General features: G+C 34.6%; 1 protein-coding gene across 1 annotated transcript; it reads right to left on the bottom strand.

Moving 5' to 3' along the window:
• Positions 1 to 1,509: 1,509 nt before the first annotated feature.
• On the bottom strand, positions 1,510 to 16,356 carry LOC137018304 (proteoglycan 4). The gene is made up of 19 exons (XM_067382907.1): positions 16,143 to 16,356; positions 13,133 to 15,161; positions 11,818 to 11,979; positions 11,415 to 11,742; positions 11,229 to 11,323; positions 10,241 to 10,266; positions 9,981 to 10,015; positions 9,735 to 9,882; positions 9,324 to 9,483; positions 8,891 to 9,023; positions 8,773 to 8,807; positions 6,170 to 6,245; positions 6,028 to 6,062; positions 4,945 to 4,990; positions 4,683 to 4,772; positions 4,524 to 4,543; positions 4,401 to 4,425; positions 4,089 to 4,184; positions 1,510 to 2,326 (listed from the first exon to the last, which is right to left on the bottom strand). The coding sequence occupies exons 1-19, from the start codon at positions 16,152 to 16,154 to the stop codon at positions 2,302 to 2,304; spliced, it is 3,576 nt and encodes a 1,191-aa protein (XP_067239008.1). The 5' UTR covers positions 16,155 to 16,356; the 3' UTR covers positions 1,510 to 2,301.
• Positions 16,357 to 18,251: the final 1,895 nt, after the last annotated feature.

Genomic DNA, 18,251 nt, shown 5'->3' with positions numbered 1-18,251 from the left:
ATGTTTCTTGAAGATCATCATATTAGAATGATTTCTGAAGGATCATGTGACACTGAAGACTGGAGTAATGATGCTGAAAACTCAGCTTTGCATCACAGAAATAAATTATATTTTAAAATATATTAAAATAGAAAACTATGGAAGTTTGTTTTTCCAGCACTAAATAAAAAAAATAAAAAAGGTAATTGCAACTTTTATCTCACAATTCTGTTTTTCTCGCAATTGCGAGTTTATATCTTACAATTCTGACTTTTTAACTTGCAATTCTGACTTTATATCTCGTAATTCTGACTTTATATCGTAATTCTGACTTTATATCACGCAATTCTAACTTTATATCACGCAATTCTGACTTTATATCTTGTAATTCTGACTGTATATCGTAATTCTGACTTTATATCACGCAATTCTGACTTTATATCAAGCAATTCTTACTTTATATCAGGCGATTCTGACTTTATAACTTGTAATTCTGACTTTATCTCATAATTTTGACTATATCTCGCAATTCTGACTTTATATTGAGCAATTCTGACTTAATATTGTGCAATTCTGACTAACTCACACAATTCTGACTTAATATTGTGCAATTCTGACTAACTCACACAATTCTGACTTAATATTGTGCAATTCTGACTAACTCACACAATTCTGACTTTATAACTCATAATTCTGACTTTATATCACACAATTCTGACTTTATATCACACAATTCTGACTTTATATCACACAATTCTGACTTTATATTGTGCAATTCTGACTTTATAACTCATAATTCTGACTATATCTCGTAATTCTGACTTTATATCTAGCAATTCTAACTTTATAACTCGCAATTCTGACTTATAACTCTTAATTTTGACTTTATAACTCGTAATTCTGACTATATCTCGCGGTTCTGACTTTATATCTCGCAATTCTGACTATATCTCGTAATTCTGACTTTATAACTCGCAATTGACTTTATAACTCGCAATTCTGACTTTAAATCACACAATTCTGACTTTATGACTCACAACTCTGACTTTATAACTTGTAATTGTGACTTTATATCTCACAATTCTGACTTTATAACTTGTAATTGTGACTTTATATCTCACAATTATGACTTTATATCTCACAATTATGACTTTATAACTCGCAATTGCTAAAAAAAAAGTCAGAATTGTGAGATAAAAAGTCAGAATTATCCTTTTTTTTTTTTTTTTATTCCGTGGCGGAAACAAGCTTCCATAGAAAACAGTTATATTAAATTGTAGTAATATTAAACAATGTAATCATTACTGCATTTTTGATCAAATAAAATGTTTTTCAAAAACATTAAAATCATACAGATCAGTATGGTATGGTAGTAATATTTTTTAAAAGAATGATTTTCTTTGAAAGATGGAATGATTGATTGATAAACAGTATTTACGAAGCTACTGGAAAAATCAGGGGAAACATTTGGTAACTTTTGGGAACAGTTCTGAAACAAGAAAGGCAGAAGATTTACACAACTGTGGCATTTATTGTCTGCACCAGAAAATTTACTACATGCAGTAGAATGACTAAATAAAGAGCACTCAAACTTGCACTACAAGCATCAGCATATTTTCCCTAATATAGAGTAGCCCTGAAGACTGGGAATACTTAAACGCAAAGTACTGCTTGTAAAATATAAAACACATAATATAATACTAATTCATCCAATACAAATACAGAGCATGGTTATATAAACCTTAAGGTTGCATTCCTAACTTCTAAGTAAATTGCACTGCAAAAATATAATGCTGACTTAGGAACTGCATTTAAATATTTACTTGGCAGTATACTGTTAAAACCAAACCCAAATGCCAAGCTGTTTTAACATGCATAAGCTCTCATGTTGATCTGTCAGCTTTGAATGCAAGTGTTCAATTATGAACCTTTTAAACAAATTAGACAACCTCAGACTAGACACAGACTGTCTTTGCCACAGAATGCATGATTTTTTTATATATATATATATAGAGGGAACTAACACTTAGATGTAAGGGTGTAAATTATCTGAAGAGCTTCTCACAGCTCCACGCATGGGTATTTTTCACACAGAATGCACAAAATATACATGAATATAGAAGAACTCGCCTGCAGCCATTTACAGACAGATGCACAATCACAAATATAATTCTTTCCACTTGACAGACACATTTCTTCTTGAGCTTGTGTTGGTGATATTTACTGTGGTACTCATCAAAACACACCCCACAGGAGGGTTATGAACTCAGAGTGAAGATCCAGCGCAGTCCATCTTTCGCTCTCGCAGCCGGAGCTATTTGGCTATTTTGAGATGAGTTTGATTGGCCTAGAATAGAAAAACATATTCTCCAAAATGTCAGTAAACATCAATGTAGCATAAAAATGTACTGTACTGTACTGAATGTTAAAAGTCAAGCAGGAATAAAAGGTTGCTCATTTTATGTATTTATTTATTTATTTTTTTAAAGAAATTAATTCAGCAAGGATGCATTAAAATGATCAAAAGTGACATTAAAGACATTTATAATGTTACAAATGATTTCGATTTCAAATAAATGTTGTTCTTTTAACTCTATTCATCAAAGAATCCTAAAATATTAAGCAGCACAACTGTTTTCAACATTGATAATCAGAAATGTTTTTGAGCATCAAATCATCATATTAGAATGATTTCTGAAGGATCATGTGACACTGAAGACTGGAGTAATGATGCTTTACAGTCACTGGAATAAATTACATTATAAAATGTATTAAAGTAATAAACAGTAATTAAAATGTAAAAAAAAAAAATTACAAATCTTGTATTGTAAGTATTGTATATAATTTATTTTTCACTTTTTATTTATTTATTTATTTTTTGCAGTTTCATGAACAGCTTTGCATTTCATACTTATTTTGCTTATAATTCAATAATTAGCTGTTTAACTCTTTCCCTTTGTTGTATGAATATATAAACAGTGAATATGTCAAAAGAATTCAGAACAATGGTCAAAACATGAATTATCGTAGACTGAGTCCATTAACACCCCTAAAGCTTGCACTGTCATATACCTCATTGTGGGTTTAACATTTTCTCTGTAACGTTGGGCAGTTTTGATTTAGTATAAGGCTGTTGAATGTTTGGTGATCATGTTAGCTTAACCCTTAAATGCATACCTCGGGTCTTTAGTGACCCGGAACGTCAATCACTACCTAAAGAGCAACATAGTGTCAGGGCCGCATGTGGGCCGGATCTGGGCCGACACTATGTTGCAGTCTGGGTACCCTCCTCCTCATTCTTTTTTTTTTTGAAAGTTAGACATCAGCCTTCTTTGTATTCATCAATCAATTTATTAGAAACAACATAACAAGAAAAAAATGAATGCCTGTTTTCCCATTCATTTTTTGTAAAAAAAATAAGTGTAAATGGTCGCTAATGACCCGAGGTGTGTTACAGTGTAAGTATATTTATATTCTGCACAACAATAATTGAATCTTTGATGATTGAATAAGTGCAGTTCAACTTTTTTCCACAAGATGGCACTGTCTGATACACAGTTATGAAGTGACGTTTCACTCATAGTTACCGCAGACAGAAAATAAATGAATAGGAAGTATCTTCAGCAAAACTTGAAATGGCTCAGTGATTTACTGCAGAACAAGTCCTGACGCAAACAATTATTACTGTCTCTGGGCCTTATTTATAAAATGTTGCGCAGAAACCTTCCTAAATTACGATCATTTCTCAAATGTGTGTATGTGTGATTCATAGGATGAATGTATGCACAGAAAACGTGCGTACGCCTCTCTTTCAGATGTGCATGCATCTGTGTTAGATATAGATTTCCTAAAGACCCAAATATGTAACAATGACTGGCGAAACATTCATGTATTTAAGGGGTTAAACAACTTCTATCCGCTCCATCTGGTTTCTGTAACAGCGCTCTCTATTGTATTACAGTGAAAAAACAGATTGCCGCAATGGCTCGTCAATGGCGGGGAAAGAGTTAATGGATCCACTGTGGCAACTAACCCTATATTTTGCAGCAACATGTTTTGCTATTGGGGCACGTTGTCACAAAAGGTCAACATGTGTTCAATGTACGTACTTGCTGTAAATAGGCATGGAGTCTCCAGCATTGATGTCAGCATACAAGTCTGGAGGAGGAAGAAACTGGATTTGTGAGATATCTTCCTCTTCATTTCTAAAGGAAATATACAACAACAACACAAGTTAGCATTATTAGGTCATCAGCAGTGCTGCACGGGCTGAGGGAATGAGACACGCTTTCTGAAAACCATCTCAGACATTCATGTAAAACCAGTCTGACCGCATACTCCTGCAGAGAAAGGCATGTCATAAATGACTGTCTGTGTTACAGTACGTTTGATAACTTGCACATATTTTTGAGAATACTTACAAGCTGCCAGGATCCTCTTCATGTGCTAACAGATGAAACCAGAAATGGAGGAAAAAAAAAAAAAAGTGAGTGTGGGTAGATGTGAGTGTTTATATAATTAAGGTTTAGTGAGTCAAAACATACCTGGTTTAGGCTCTGGCATTCTTTACGCGCAAACAACCATATAAGGAAACAGGAAGTAGAGAAACCATGATTACTTGCTATCCTGTGATCTTATCATTTACAGTAAGTGATCTTCAGTGAATTCGAAAGAAAGAGACAAGAAGTAAAGTGATGTCGTACAGTGGGTTGTTGTCTTGCGGGGGAAGTTGAGAGGGTGTCTTAGGTTGCATAAAGAATGTGGATAGTCTTTGAAGGGCTTCTGGTTTTTGTCTGCAACGCACAATAAAAAAAAAAAAAAAAGATTATTCTTGTGTTCTTAATGTAAAATTATTTCAGATCAAAGATAGACAGTTTTTAAAGAATAGAATAGAATAGAATAGAATAGAATAGAATAGAATAGAATAGAATAGAATAGAATAGAATAGAATAGAATGGAACTTACTGCACACTCATGTAAGCTGAATCAGATTCGGCTGGCACAACAGGACCTGAAATTTGTTTTTAAAAAATTAATACAGGGACAAAAGAATGAATTAACCAATTATTATGAGATACTAAGAAATAATTATGACATAAAAATTCAAAAGGATAACAAAAAGTTTAATTTTAAATGTGATAATGTTTTTTCATCTAAGAATTACGGAAGAGGATTAGGGCCAAGAAATAATAAAAAAAATAAAACCATCTCGAGATTAATGTTGTTAAATTGAGAAAAAACTCATTAAATTTCTAGAAAAAAGTCGAGATAAAATGTTGATAATAAACTCGTTAAATTACGAATTTGTTCTCATAATTTAACGACTTTTTTCTCATAATTTAATGACTTTATTCTCAACATTTAATGAGTTTATTCATTAACATTAACATTTATTAACATTTTATCTCGACTTTTATCGATTTTTCACATAATTTAACAAATTTGGTTTCGTAATTTAACGACTTTTTTCTCGTAATTTAATGAGTTTATTCTCAACATTTTATTTAAACTTTATTTCTTGAAATTTGACAACTTTAATCTCGAGATTGTTTTATTTTTTTATTATTGCTTGGCCCTAATCATCTTCCATAAATAATTGCACTTATAGAAATGTAGAATTTTATTTCAATTTTTTAGCTTATAATTATGACTATTTGTCATAATGTTTCATATTTATGTCATAATTGTGACTTTTCATGTCATTATTACAATGCAATAATTATTTTTGCTCATAATTTCAACATTTTTGTCATAATTATGATTTTCTTTTTTTTTTCCTTTCTTTTCTTTCTTTCTTTCTTTCTTTCTTTCTTTCTTTCTTTCTTTCTTTCTTTCTTTCTTTCTTTCTTTCTTTCTTTCTTTCTTTCTTTCTTTCTTTCTTTTTTTTTTTTTTTTTTTGTGGAAATAGGCCTCCATAAATGACTATGAACAATTGAATAATATTCTGTAGTTATAATGGCAGTTTCTCCCAGAGTTTTGATCTCTGGCTGTTCCTGGATGGTAGGTTTCCTGTGAACATTTTTCAGTCATATCTCATCAGTGACTCACCTTGAGCTGGTGTGGCCAGTGACTGATTCAGCCCTCTGAAAGATAGAAGAATACACTTCTTGTAAACAGTACATAAGCTCAACTGTCAAGCTGTGTTAGTACAAATAAAAGAGCACATACAAACACACACTGCAATACTTACATGTGTGAGGGGTCATTGGCAGACTCAAACACGGGGTCATCATCATCAGCTGTCCACTCCTCACTGTCTTCTGAGACTGAGGAAATAAAATAAAAAAATAAAATAAAGTGTTTATAACGGCAAACAAGCTATTTAAATTGTATGGAAGCTTGTTTCTGCCACTAAATAAAAAAATTAAAAAGGTAATTGCGACTTTTTATCTCACTTCTTTTTTTTTTTTATATCTTTGTTTATATCCCTCAATTCTAACTTTATAACTCACAATTGCGAGTTTATGTCCCGCAATTCTGAGAAAAAAACTCAATTTACTTTACAGTAGACTTTACAGTAGAATTGATCTGTATTGTATAAAGCGCTATATAAATAAAGGTGACTTGACTTAACATTATTTTATTTACCTGTTATATTGAAGAGACTTTTTTGAAAGATATTGGTTTACTTATGCCCTTTTTTAGGTACTTGAGCTTTACTAAGACTGTTTGTAGACGAAAGTTTTACTGTAAGTTTTACTGTATCTCCACTAGTGCTGTCAAAAGTACTGGTACTTTGGTACTGAAATGTTAAAAATGTGACGATACCAGCATTTCCCCCTAGCGTTTTGAGCACTGATTCTTAAAGGTGCTCTAAGCGATGTCACACGTTTTAGGCCAAACATTTTTTGTCACATACAGCAAACATCTCCTCACTATCCGCATGCTGCCTGTCCCCTGAACACACACAAAAAAAAAACACAGTCTCTGTAGTCGCCACAAGCTTCAAAAATGGCAACAAAAACAAACTGGTGCAGCCTGGAGCACTAAACATAATAAACATGCTCCAGCCAATAACCGACAAGAATGATTTGGGGGTGGAGTTTTGGGGTTAGTGAATGTGTTACTATCAACAAACTATTTTATTATTTATCTAGACTTCTAATTAAAACATACTTTTTTATTTAAAAGTACATCAATTTACTCACAATGAGCGTGAAGTAGTTGGTTGAGCCATTGTTACCACAGCAGTATCAATACACAAGCTACTTCCATTTTAAATGCGCGTTCATGACTGTTTCAGGAAGCACGGAGGGGAGAGGGAGGAGGAGGAGGAGGGAGGGTCTAGCTAGCCTCTGTTTTGTTTGACAACACTTCGAACATCAACAGGAAGTTACTCCACCAAGAATCGCTTAGAGCACCTTTAAAAACCTCTGACTGGCCATTGTGTTCACGAGCTCAACAGATATGTTTTTGATTGGCTACAATGATCAACACTTCAAAAACATGTTGTAAATAGACATATTTGACGCTCTTCGGTGAGCGCATGAACACATTGGCCAATCAGAGGTGTTTAAGAATCAACACCGCTCAAAATGCTAGGGGAAATGCTGGTATCATCACTTTTTAAAGGTGCCATCGAATTGAAAATTGAATTTACCTCGGCATAGTTGAATAACAAGAGTTCAGTACATGGAAATGACATACAGTGAGTCTCAAACTCCATTGTTTCCTCCTTCTTATATAAATCTCATTTGTTTAAAAGACCTCCGAAGAACAGGCGAATCTCAACATAACACCGACTGTTATTTAACAGTCGGGATCATTAATATGTACGCCCGCAATATTTGCATATGCCAGCTCATGTTCAAGGCATTAGACAAGGGCGGCCAGTATTAACGTCTGGAGCAGCACAGCTGAATCATCAGACTAGGTAAGCAAGCAAGAACAATAGCGAAAAATGGCAGATGGAGCGATAATAACTGACATGATCCATGATAACATGATATTTTTAGTGATATTTGTAAATTGTCTTTCTAAATGTTTCGTTAGCATGTTGCTAATGTACTGTTAAATGTGGTTAAAGTTACCATCGTTTCTTACTGTATTCACGGAGACAAGAGCCGTCGCTATTTTCATTTTTTAAACACTTGCAGTCTGTATAATGCATAAACACAACTATCAAACTCATTCAGAATCAAATGTAAACATCCAAATAAATACTATACTTACGCGATTAGACATTTTGCATGACAAACACTTTGTAAAGATCCATTTTGATGTTATATTAGCTGTGTGAACTTTGTTTATGCTGTTAAAGGCAAGCACGAGCTCCGTGGGCGGGGAGCGTGAGCATTTAAAGGGGCCGCAGCCTGAATCGGCGCATATTTAATGATGCCCCCCAAAAAAAAAGGTAAAATGGGGTATTTTGAGCTGAAACTTCACAGACACATTCAGGGGAAACCTTAGACTTATATTACATCTTTTAAAAAGACGTTCTATGGCACCTTTAAAGAATTTCAGAACTGAATTGGTACAGAAGTACCAGTACTGCTTTTAATTAAGCATGGTTTTCAGGTACTCTTTCTTTATACCTGTTACTAGGGTACAGTCAAAGTGAAGAGAATGTTTGATGTTTATTGTGTGGATGGGATTTTGGACCAATAAAATTTCACAGTGGGCGGGGCTAGTTAGTATGATGCAGTAGAAAGCGATCAACAAAATATCCTATTACTTATTATGGCCGTGGCTGGATAATACGGTGTAAAACACACAAAACACATATTATAAATAGATAAAATTAAAAATAAAACATTTAACTACTATAGAAAATGATTAAAAGAAGGTGCTTACAGCTCTCATGGTTCACATCATAATGTTCTGAGGTCCTAAAAAAATACAGATGATAATGAAATTAATCTCATATTTCACTACAGTAAATACAGTAAGCCTATAGTCACTTAATGGCAACCTGCTGTTTGTACTGGTGGCCTCTGTGTTTTTGTGTCCATTGCCATTGGATCTGTTAGATGCTGTTGTCATCTTCCCCAGCTCCATAATTCCATTGATGTTCAAATCCATACTCTCCACCGGGACATAACCGTCTGAAAAACAACACACAGCACATTGCCAATCTGCGTTCCAGCAGAAGCATCTGAAAAATGAGATAAGCTCTTACATACACAGTCTAACAGATAAGTCAAACCTCAAGGACTCGTTCAGGTCTTTGCTTAGTGACAGATCTATTCAGGCATTTAGTCCTTATCGGGGTAAATTCATAACAAAGCTTATTTTCTGCACTCCATTTATCTGTAATACTCATTTAGCATCATACTAATTATGCGTGTGCCAAGATATGCATATAATTCATTCAATAAGTGTATTATTTGCTGTGTTTAACTCACATTTGTTGTTGCTGTCCTTAGCCAGCCATTTCCCTTTAGGACAATTGTTGGTACGGATGATGCTCACGGTGTCTCCAACCTTCACCGGCAGGTCGTTTTTACGGCCCTTACAGTCCTCGATCACTTTAACTTGATACATGGCCTCTTCCTGGCCTGTGATCTGCATTAAACATCAATAGAGTTAAATGAACATGTGCACATCACTTACTCAACTCGCCGTGTGCATTAGACTCTTGCTGTTAGCGAGAAATTGAACTGTAAGGCTCATTTCACTTTTGATTAAAAGAATCGGATTTTAGTGATGGTAAATGCACCTGAGGAGCAGGATGTGGATTGTAATAAGTAATGGATTGTGCAATAATCATGCAAAATTGTTGGCGCAAACACATACAAATACTGTCCAAAAAATACCTTAAATTTTTTCCTCATTTCATTTTCCTTCTTTTCCCTTTCTTTCTGCTCCTTCTTCTCTCTTTCCTTCTCTTTCTCTTTTTCCTTTTCACGCTGTTTTTCTTTCTTCTTTAGTTCTTTTTCGTCTGCTGCTTTTGCTGAGTTCTTCCTGAGGATTAAAGTTTTTCATCGTTTCAATCAGATTGTTTTGGGAATGTAGATGCAGTTTAAATTAATATTGTGAAAAATAAAAACCCTGCTACAAACCTGGAGAACAAGCCTTTCTTGGGAGACTCCTCCACCTAAAAGGTGAGGTGATTTAATTGAAGACAGCAACATGTTTGAACAGATCATTGCAACAACAGAACATGCAATAAGAAGATACAAAACGTATATGATAATGCTACACAAAGTAGGATTATTAGTATTGCAAATAAAAGGTCCTGACATTAACATTAAGTCCTTCAACAGTCATTACAATACTAGTAAAACAAAACAAAACAAAACAAAACAAAAAAAACACTTACTGCAGCCGCTGCATCAGCATATGGATCTAAGTCGCAAACAATACAAAACACACGTCAGCCAGCAGAATACTTTAAAGATAACAGAGAATCTAAAATAAACTGTCATGACAATATCCTGTGTTTATCATTTCTATGGAGGTCAGGATGTCATCAGAGATGAGATTACTGAAAGAATGAACCACTACTCTGCACCAAATAAATAAATAAATAAAAAGAAATAAATAAATATATATATAATATATTTAATTTATTTTATATTTAATAATATATATAATTTATTTATTTTAAATAAAAATACAATTAAAAATAAATAAAAAATAAAAATAAATATATATATATATGTATATATATATGTAATTTATTTATTTTAAATAAAAATAAAATTAAAAATAAATAAAAAATAAAAATAAATAAATATATATATATATATATATATATATATATATATATATATATATATACATACATATATATATATATATATATATATATATATATATATATATATGTATGTATATATATATATATATATATATATATATATATATATATATATATATATATATATATATATATATAATTTATTTATTTTAAATAAAAATAAAATTAAAAATAAAAATAATATATATATATATATATATATATATATATATATATATATATATATATATATATATATATATATATATATATATATATATATATATATATATTATTTATTTATTACACTTGTGATTTTTTTGGGTGTATAAAATATCTAAACATTTTCAAAACAAGATAAATAATTAAGTCCTCATTTTCAAAATTTAGCTTCTCAAGTAAATTTGATCTTGTTTTAATGAAGATGATATATATTATATATATTATGTTATTGATGATATATATGATATTTATAATTTTATTTTTGTTTAGTTTTTACTGGAAAACAAGACAAAGAGACACTTCACAGCAGCATTAGCCTATTTTAGTGAAGACTTCTTCCACTTACTTTTTGGAGGTCCTTTCTGTTTCTTATTCTTTTGTGTTTTGCCCCTTTTACTGTCTGCGTGTTCTTCATTAGCATTCTGACCTCTTTCAAGGGTCCTGAAGGAAAGTCGGTGTAACAATAATGTCACATACAGCACATACACAAAAGCCTTTTTTTCTGTGGCCACACTAAATCATCATGACTTACCCTGATGGAGACAAGGCAGGTGAGCTTTGCACTGAGTCCTGAAGCACAGCAGCTTGAGTGTCTGGATTTAGAGAGCCAGAGTTCACAGATGCGTAATCCACATCCGCAATGTCTTTATCCCGCTTGTTCGGAAACACATCTTCTTTCACCTGTTGTTTTGGGTTCAACTGTTTCAGGAATGCTTCTTCATGAACTGAAACTGGCCTTTTGGAACTAGAATCTGATAATGGTATTGATAGAGGCCTAAAGGTAGAAACTGCTGGAGCTTCAGGTACCTCAACCTCTTCATAAAATCCCTCTTCAAATGAGTTGTCATGTAGTGAATTTTCTGATGAAGAAAAAACATGTTCGTTTATGCATTTAGTGGACAAACACTTTTTGAGAAACATCTTGAGAAAGTTACCATGTGTTTCTAGAGGTATAGATGGTGTTGTGGGAATCCGGAGGTGTGTTGCAGGAGACAGAGTTGGTTTCTCTACTGGGGGATCTACAGCGGGCGTGGCTGGCAGAACCTTCCTAGGCGGTGGGGGAGGGGGATGCACATTTTTAACCACTGTCACCACCCCTGCAGAGACAAGAGAAAAAATGTTAGAATGGACAACCACTGGACCACCACCATTTTGAAAAGTATACAAAAGACATATATAAATAGCAGCTTGATTAAAATGTTGCTTGCTAAGTAAACTGATCTTGTTTACTGGATATCTTTATTGTAAAGAAAATTAAGTAAATTGGTTACACTTTATTTCAATGGTCCACTTTAGACATTTTACTAACTATATGTGACTTTGCATCTACATGTCAACTAACTCTCATTAGAGTATTACTAGACTCTAGAAGACTGTTGGGTTAGGTATAGGTGTTAGGGTTGCAAAGTTATACTGTTTGTTAGTCGAATGTCCATCAAAATAAAGTGTTGCCAAATTTTTGCATGCAAACCAAAACCATACACCTCAGAAAGAAGCATGAGGAAGAGATAGCAGAGTTATGTGTGCAAAGCCAATGAAAATGCAAGGTTGAGGAAGCACAGAATGAAAATGGAGGAACCACTTATGAAATAATAAGCCTGATCAAATACATGAGATGGTACAAATCAGAATGTTTCCTTTTTCATAATTTTAGGTGACGTAATCATATTTAACACCACATAATTGACAGTGGATGTCATTTCAATCTAAGCTGAAATGGAAACAATTATTTTCTCTGAGCAACATGGTCTTATTACAACAATTACTTACAATAATATATGTAAGCGTAATTGGCATTTAGTTAAACTAAAGCCAATATGTCTTATTCTTACGGACAAAATATTCTTTGTGTCATTCTGATTATGAAAGATATGTTACCCAACACAAGCCACAATAGACGTACATATCCTGCATACCAACCCTCCCTGAAGTATGGAATCCACCTAACTCAATCAAAAAGGCATTTAAACACTGTTTTCCACTGCTAAAAGGTATTTACATTTGTGAAAAAATAATCAAAAAAAAAAAGATTTGTGTTGATTAAAACAGTACCACTGCACATTTTTTTTCTGAAACTGACTTGATTTGAAGCAAAGCCAATTAAATGGACATCTGTGAAAATGCACACTTATTGAAACAAGACTGCCCTACAATAAGAATAGCCTTCTACTGTGGATGAAATTGATCTTAAGACAGCAAAATTGTGGGCAAGATCACATAGTGTCAACCCAGCTTTAAATGGACACTTACTGTGATCAAGGCCATTAACCTTGGCAGTTTCAGGTGGGGGGGTAGGTGACACCTGAGAGTGATCCACATAATCAACCGGAGGGAGTTCAGGGATATCAGACACTTCGGGTACAGGTGGGGCTTCCTCGGGTAGTTGTTCTACAGCTGTGGCAAGCTGTGATGAGGCTTTTTCAGGTGTAGCTAGATCAGGCTGAGTCACCTCAGCTGTGACAGTCTCAGGCAGAGGTGTGGAAGTTTCAGGCAGAGGAATCTCGGGTGTAGCTGTCTCAAGTGGGGTTGTGTTTTCAGGTGTGGTAGCCAACTGGCTCACTGTGCTCTTTCTCTTAGCCCTTTCCAAAAGGTTAAATATTCGGTTATCATTTGGTGTCCGTTTAACTGAGGCCATCTCTTCCGCTCTCGCCAAGGCTGTGAGGGGTGAAAGCTGCTTGGATGAGGACTGGTCCTCCTTAGTCCTCTCTGGGTTAATAGCTTTATTGTTAGTAAGAGCCTTTGCATTCTCCAGTACCATGTCTACAGGTGTAGCTGGAGTATGAACATCTGGAGGAGAGCTTGAGACTGTAAGTCCGGAGTCTGGACCAGGTGTATATTCTAGGGGCTTCACCAAAGGCTCTGGAGATACTGCCGGAGGGGTGGATAGGGCAGGGGAGGCTGATCTGGAGACAACTGGACTCCTGGGAACTGGGTCAATAAACGTACAGATCGCTGGAATGGGTATAGCTTGCTCAGAAAAGTCTCCATCGGGAAAATCTTCATAAAGAACAGGGGGAGGAATATCAGTGAATTCTGGAGGTGGACTTCCTTCAGGGGGAGGAAATAATTCTGATAAACAGAGTATATTTATATTTGGTTTAAGAGGTTCAGTGTCAAAAGGTGTTGAAATAGAGGTTTCTGGATTAGAAGTCTTTGATTTAGGAAGATCTGGAGAGGGAATGACTGGTGTTGGAATTGCTGGTTCAGGAATCTTTGGCTCAGGGCTGGCAGAGGTCGGAATATCTGCGGCTGGAATACTTGGGGGAGGAATGTTGGGGGCAGGTGATGCTCCAGATGAAGTCTGAGTAGGGTCAACAGCCTTAGGGACAACAGGTACACTTTCAGAAGGAGGGCTGGCTGTTACAGATGGTCCAGCAGGAGCAGATTGACTTGGAGCAGGGGTACGACTAGCTGGCGTTGGGGTTTCCACTGTATCTGTCTTCTCATTTTCATCTTTGCTAGTTTTTTGAGTTGTAAATACAAAATTCTTGGGTGTGGACACTTTGACTGGTGAAATGGAAACAGGTGTATGGGGGCTGGGTTCAGGCTCCTGGGTATCAGCTTTTATTGTAGCCACTGGCAGAACGAGTGGAGGATTCCTGTCTTTCAGAGACTTTTTAGCAATGTCAACCTCATTTACAGTGTTTGACTTGTCATTCTCATCTTTGCTAGTTTTTTCAGGCTCTGGGGTTTCAATTTTTTTTGGAGGCGCTGGCAGAACCAGTGGAAGATTCCTGTCCTTCAAAGATTTTTTGGCACTGTCTACCTCCTTTGCAGGGCTAGTCTTCTCACATTCATCCTTTCTAGTTTTTTTAGGGCTAAATACAAACTTTTTGGGTGTTGACACTTTGAATGGTGAAACGGACACAGGTGTAAGTGGGCTGGATTCGGGCTCTGGGATTTCTGCTTTTTTGGGAGCCACTGGCAGAACCAGTGGAAGTTTCTTGTCTTTCAGACTCTGCTTTACAGTGTCATCCTCCTTCTTCTGGTTATTATCCAGCAGTTCAGCATTATTGATGGGCTGGTCCTCTCTAGTCTTTAATCCCCAGGGTGGAGAGAGCTGGCGACTGAGATTTTTGTCATCTTTGAAGACTACTCGTGGTGCGTGAAGCATCCCATTTTTCGCAACAGCATTGATAGTTGAGATTAAAGAATTGCTGGCTTTTGTCGACTGAGGGATGTTTTTGGGTTTCTCTGGGATGGTAGGTTTAGTCTGGATCTTCAGACCATTTTCACCCTGGAACCGTGCCTTCAGGGTTTTAAAGTCTATTGATTCATCCTGATGTAGAAAATGTAGCAAATGTTAAAAATATCAAAGTAAACTTTACATTTCACTATGATATGTTTGTATTCTTAGCAATATCGCAGATCTTGGCAAATAAACTGCTTAGGGGCACTACACAACACCATCCACTTTAAGTTTCAGGAATCGGAAGGCTATGTGATGACATGCTACCATTGCCCAATCATATTCTGTACATTTTAATAGTCAAAAACACACTAGTCAATGTCAAAATGTACAATAGCATTTAGTAAAAATCAGTAAGCTGAGGTGAAAATCAACACTAGAGCTGTATTAAGAAAATTCTGTTTTTTTTTCCCCCCCATCAAAAGTATGGTTGGTGTTAATAAAATGTCAATAAATCAATAAATTGATAAGTATAGGAAACTCGGTCCCACTTTATATTAAGTGGCCTTAACTACTATGTACTTACATTTAAATTAATCATTTGATACAGTTCACTTATTGTGTACATTCATGTTTTTACATTGTACTTATATTTTAAAAATACCAGCATGTAATTACATCTGTAATTAAATTCTGTAATTACATTTATAATTACACTGTTGACCCATCCCTTACACCTTACCCCTACCCTTAAACCCACGCATACCACCAAAGCTTTCCCTAACCTTACCCGTATCCCACCTCAATAGCAGCAAAAGTGTTTTGCAATTCAATATGAACTCAGTAAATACATTATACTTATTTTTTGATGTAAGTGCTTAGTAGTTAAGGCCACTTAATATAAAGTGGGACCGGAAAGAGGGATTAGCATATGTATGGTATTCATATGGTATTTCAAAGAATAGCATTGTACTACCAAAATGAGGCATTCTATTTTGGTACTTTTTGTGAGCAAAATTTGATTTCTTATATTACATTTTAATGTATACATTAATTTGTGTTTGAGAAATCTATGTGGTAAAAATAGATCACATTTAAAAGTTGCTAAAAATTCATGTCACAGTTTCTCACCTGTTCCATCATTCTGACTCAAAGGTTTCCAGCAGTTCATCAAAAAGAGATCATTCTCTCTCCTCAACCCCTCATAATTAATAATCCATTCAGTTATTCCTTTATGATTCGAAATGATCCAGCATGTACAGATAAAATGGTGTTGTGTCGCAGTTGTCAGAGGATAAATAGCACATAGAGCGAGAACTCGCCCATTGGCCCTCAGACTGGAATGAGGTTGGATGAGCGTGTTCATGTGCTAATGACGAGATAAAGGAATGTCTCGTCAAACAAGTCACTTCACTGAACGCCAGCAAAGGACTGTTTTCATTCTCAAAGAATGCAGTCGGTCAAGAACCACAGAAATCCACGAAGGCACAACTTGTAAAACAACCAAAATCAAACTCTCATTACGTCTTCACACCAGGTAGGCTGAAAGAAACATAAAAGTATTGGTCAATATTGTGATTACAAGTGTCTCTCCCTCATCAAGAATCTAATATGTTGACTGTAAAGTTAGTGCTTTTGCTTTAAATTATTTTTTGAAAGCTAAGGAAAAAGATAAAGTTAATTTAGCTCTCAATGAACCTATAGTTGGACATATCGTCACACTATGAGGACTAAATCATCACTTATTTGAGATGAATATTGGAAAATGTAATGCTATCTAAAGCAAAAATAGGAATGAATGAATATCAAACCCTCATTTTGGCCATTACTATTATTATTATTGACAAAAACAGTTACTGAGATATAGATGCTGTGAAAATGTTCCCACATGGCATAGTGATATTCTCATTCATGACATAAAGAAGGTTGTTAAAATGTGATCAGAAGAACATTAACTGCTCCTGAAACAAATTCCAGTGAAAGAGAAAACAAACTAAGCAGGCCTAATGTATTAATGTTCTCCATAAGCAAGTTGAGAGTGAATTTGAGTGGTGTGTTCAATGAAATGCATAAATGTGCTCATTTATCTGGCAAAGATTGAGTTCAGTGATTCATTTCAGTCTGAATCTCATGTAGATTGTGTGGCTAGATCATCCGAAACTGCATTTCAGCTGTAGTAAAATTTTCTCTTTTCTTTTCCAAATCTAGTAGCCTATGATTTAGATTGAGTTAACAAGTGGTAATTCAATGGTTTCTTTGTAGCTGTCTTAATAGAAAAGCAAACTAAGGATGGCAAATGTAATTAGATTGTGTTTCGCTGGTAGATACAACTGTGGTACTGAACTTTATCCTGACACCTAGTGGTGTGGATGCAGCAGTGCACAAAAGCAAGTTGATATTCTAGAAATATCCTGTTCATGTTCGGGATTCATTTTCCTTTAAAGGGACAGTTCATTCAAAAATGAAAATTCTATCATTATTTACTCACCCTCAAGTTGTTCCAAACCTGTTAGGAGAAGATACACTCTAAAAAGTAATTCAGTGGACCTGTTACCACAACTTAAATAAATGCAGTTAAAAATGATAATTTATGGTTTTAATTAAACCTTTTTAGTTGGAAACATTATTTTGATGAGTTCAGTTGACATAATAATGTTGATCAACTTAATATTGTTTGTAATTTAAACTGAAATTTCTGCATTAATTGGCTTAAAAAAAAAAAAGTTGTAGTAACTTCAGATATGAAGTTGTCTTGATAACTTCAGAAATTAGGCAGTGGATTTTTAGTTTCCAGAATAAATGTTGAATTTAAGTGTTAATTTATTTGTTTTTAGTGAAGGGAAAGACCTGTTAGTGTTTAATGCTGTTCTGTTTGACATTTGACGAGATTTTTGTGGTTACCATTGTGCTCTAGAGTAGATACATGAAGGTAAACACTATTGACATAAGCAATGACTGCACTAATGCCAGTGACAAGTAATGTGTTCATTAAATATACATGTTAAATAAGTTATATTAGCATGTGCTAGGATAGCTGTTGATTTGAATTTCAATAGATAAGAATAATTGACCCTTGATCCGCCATTTTGATTAACCTCGGTGGACTTGAAAAATGATGTCTACCTACGTCTTTCCGTGTTTGAAACAACATTCCTTCTCATGTTCATTCATGTTTATTTGATGCTATAAATTAACTAGTAGGAAGAGATGATCGGTTCATGAGCCGTTTGATATGAGGCG

The sequence above is a fragment of the Chanodichthys erythropterus genome, chromosome 4 (assembly GCF_024489055.1).
Source record: "Chanodichthys erythropterus isolate Z2021 chromosome 4, ASM2448905v1, whole genome shotgun sequence".
Classification (NCBI taxonomy): Eukaryota; Metazoa; Chordata; class Actinopteri; order Cypriniformes; family Xenocyprididae; genus Chanodichthys; species Chanodichthys erythropterus.
This window is presented reverse-complemented; position numbering and strand designations above follow the sequence as displayed.

Bases quoted from the DNA above. Each gene is read 5' to 3' on its own strand.
- LOC137018304 (XM_067382907.1), bottom strand. The intron at 9,484-9,734 runs GTATTTTTTGGA...TGTTTAATGCAG, and splicing joins AAATGAGGAAAAAATTTAAG to ATCACAGGCCAGGAAGAGGC. The intron at 9,024-9,323 runs GTGAGTTAAACA...GTTGTTTTTCAG, and splicing joins TAAGGACAGCAACAACAAAT to ACGGTTATGTCCCGGTGGAG.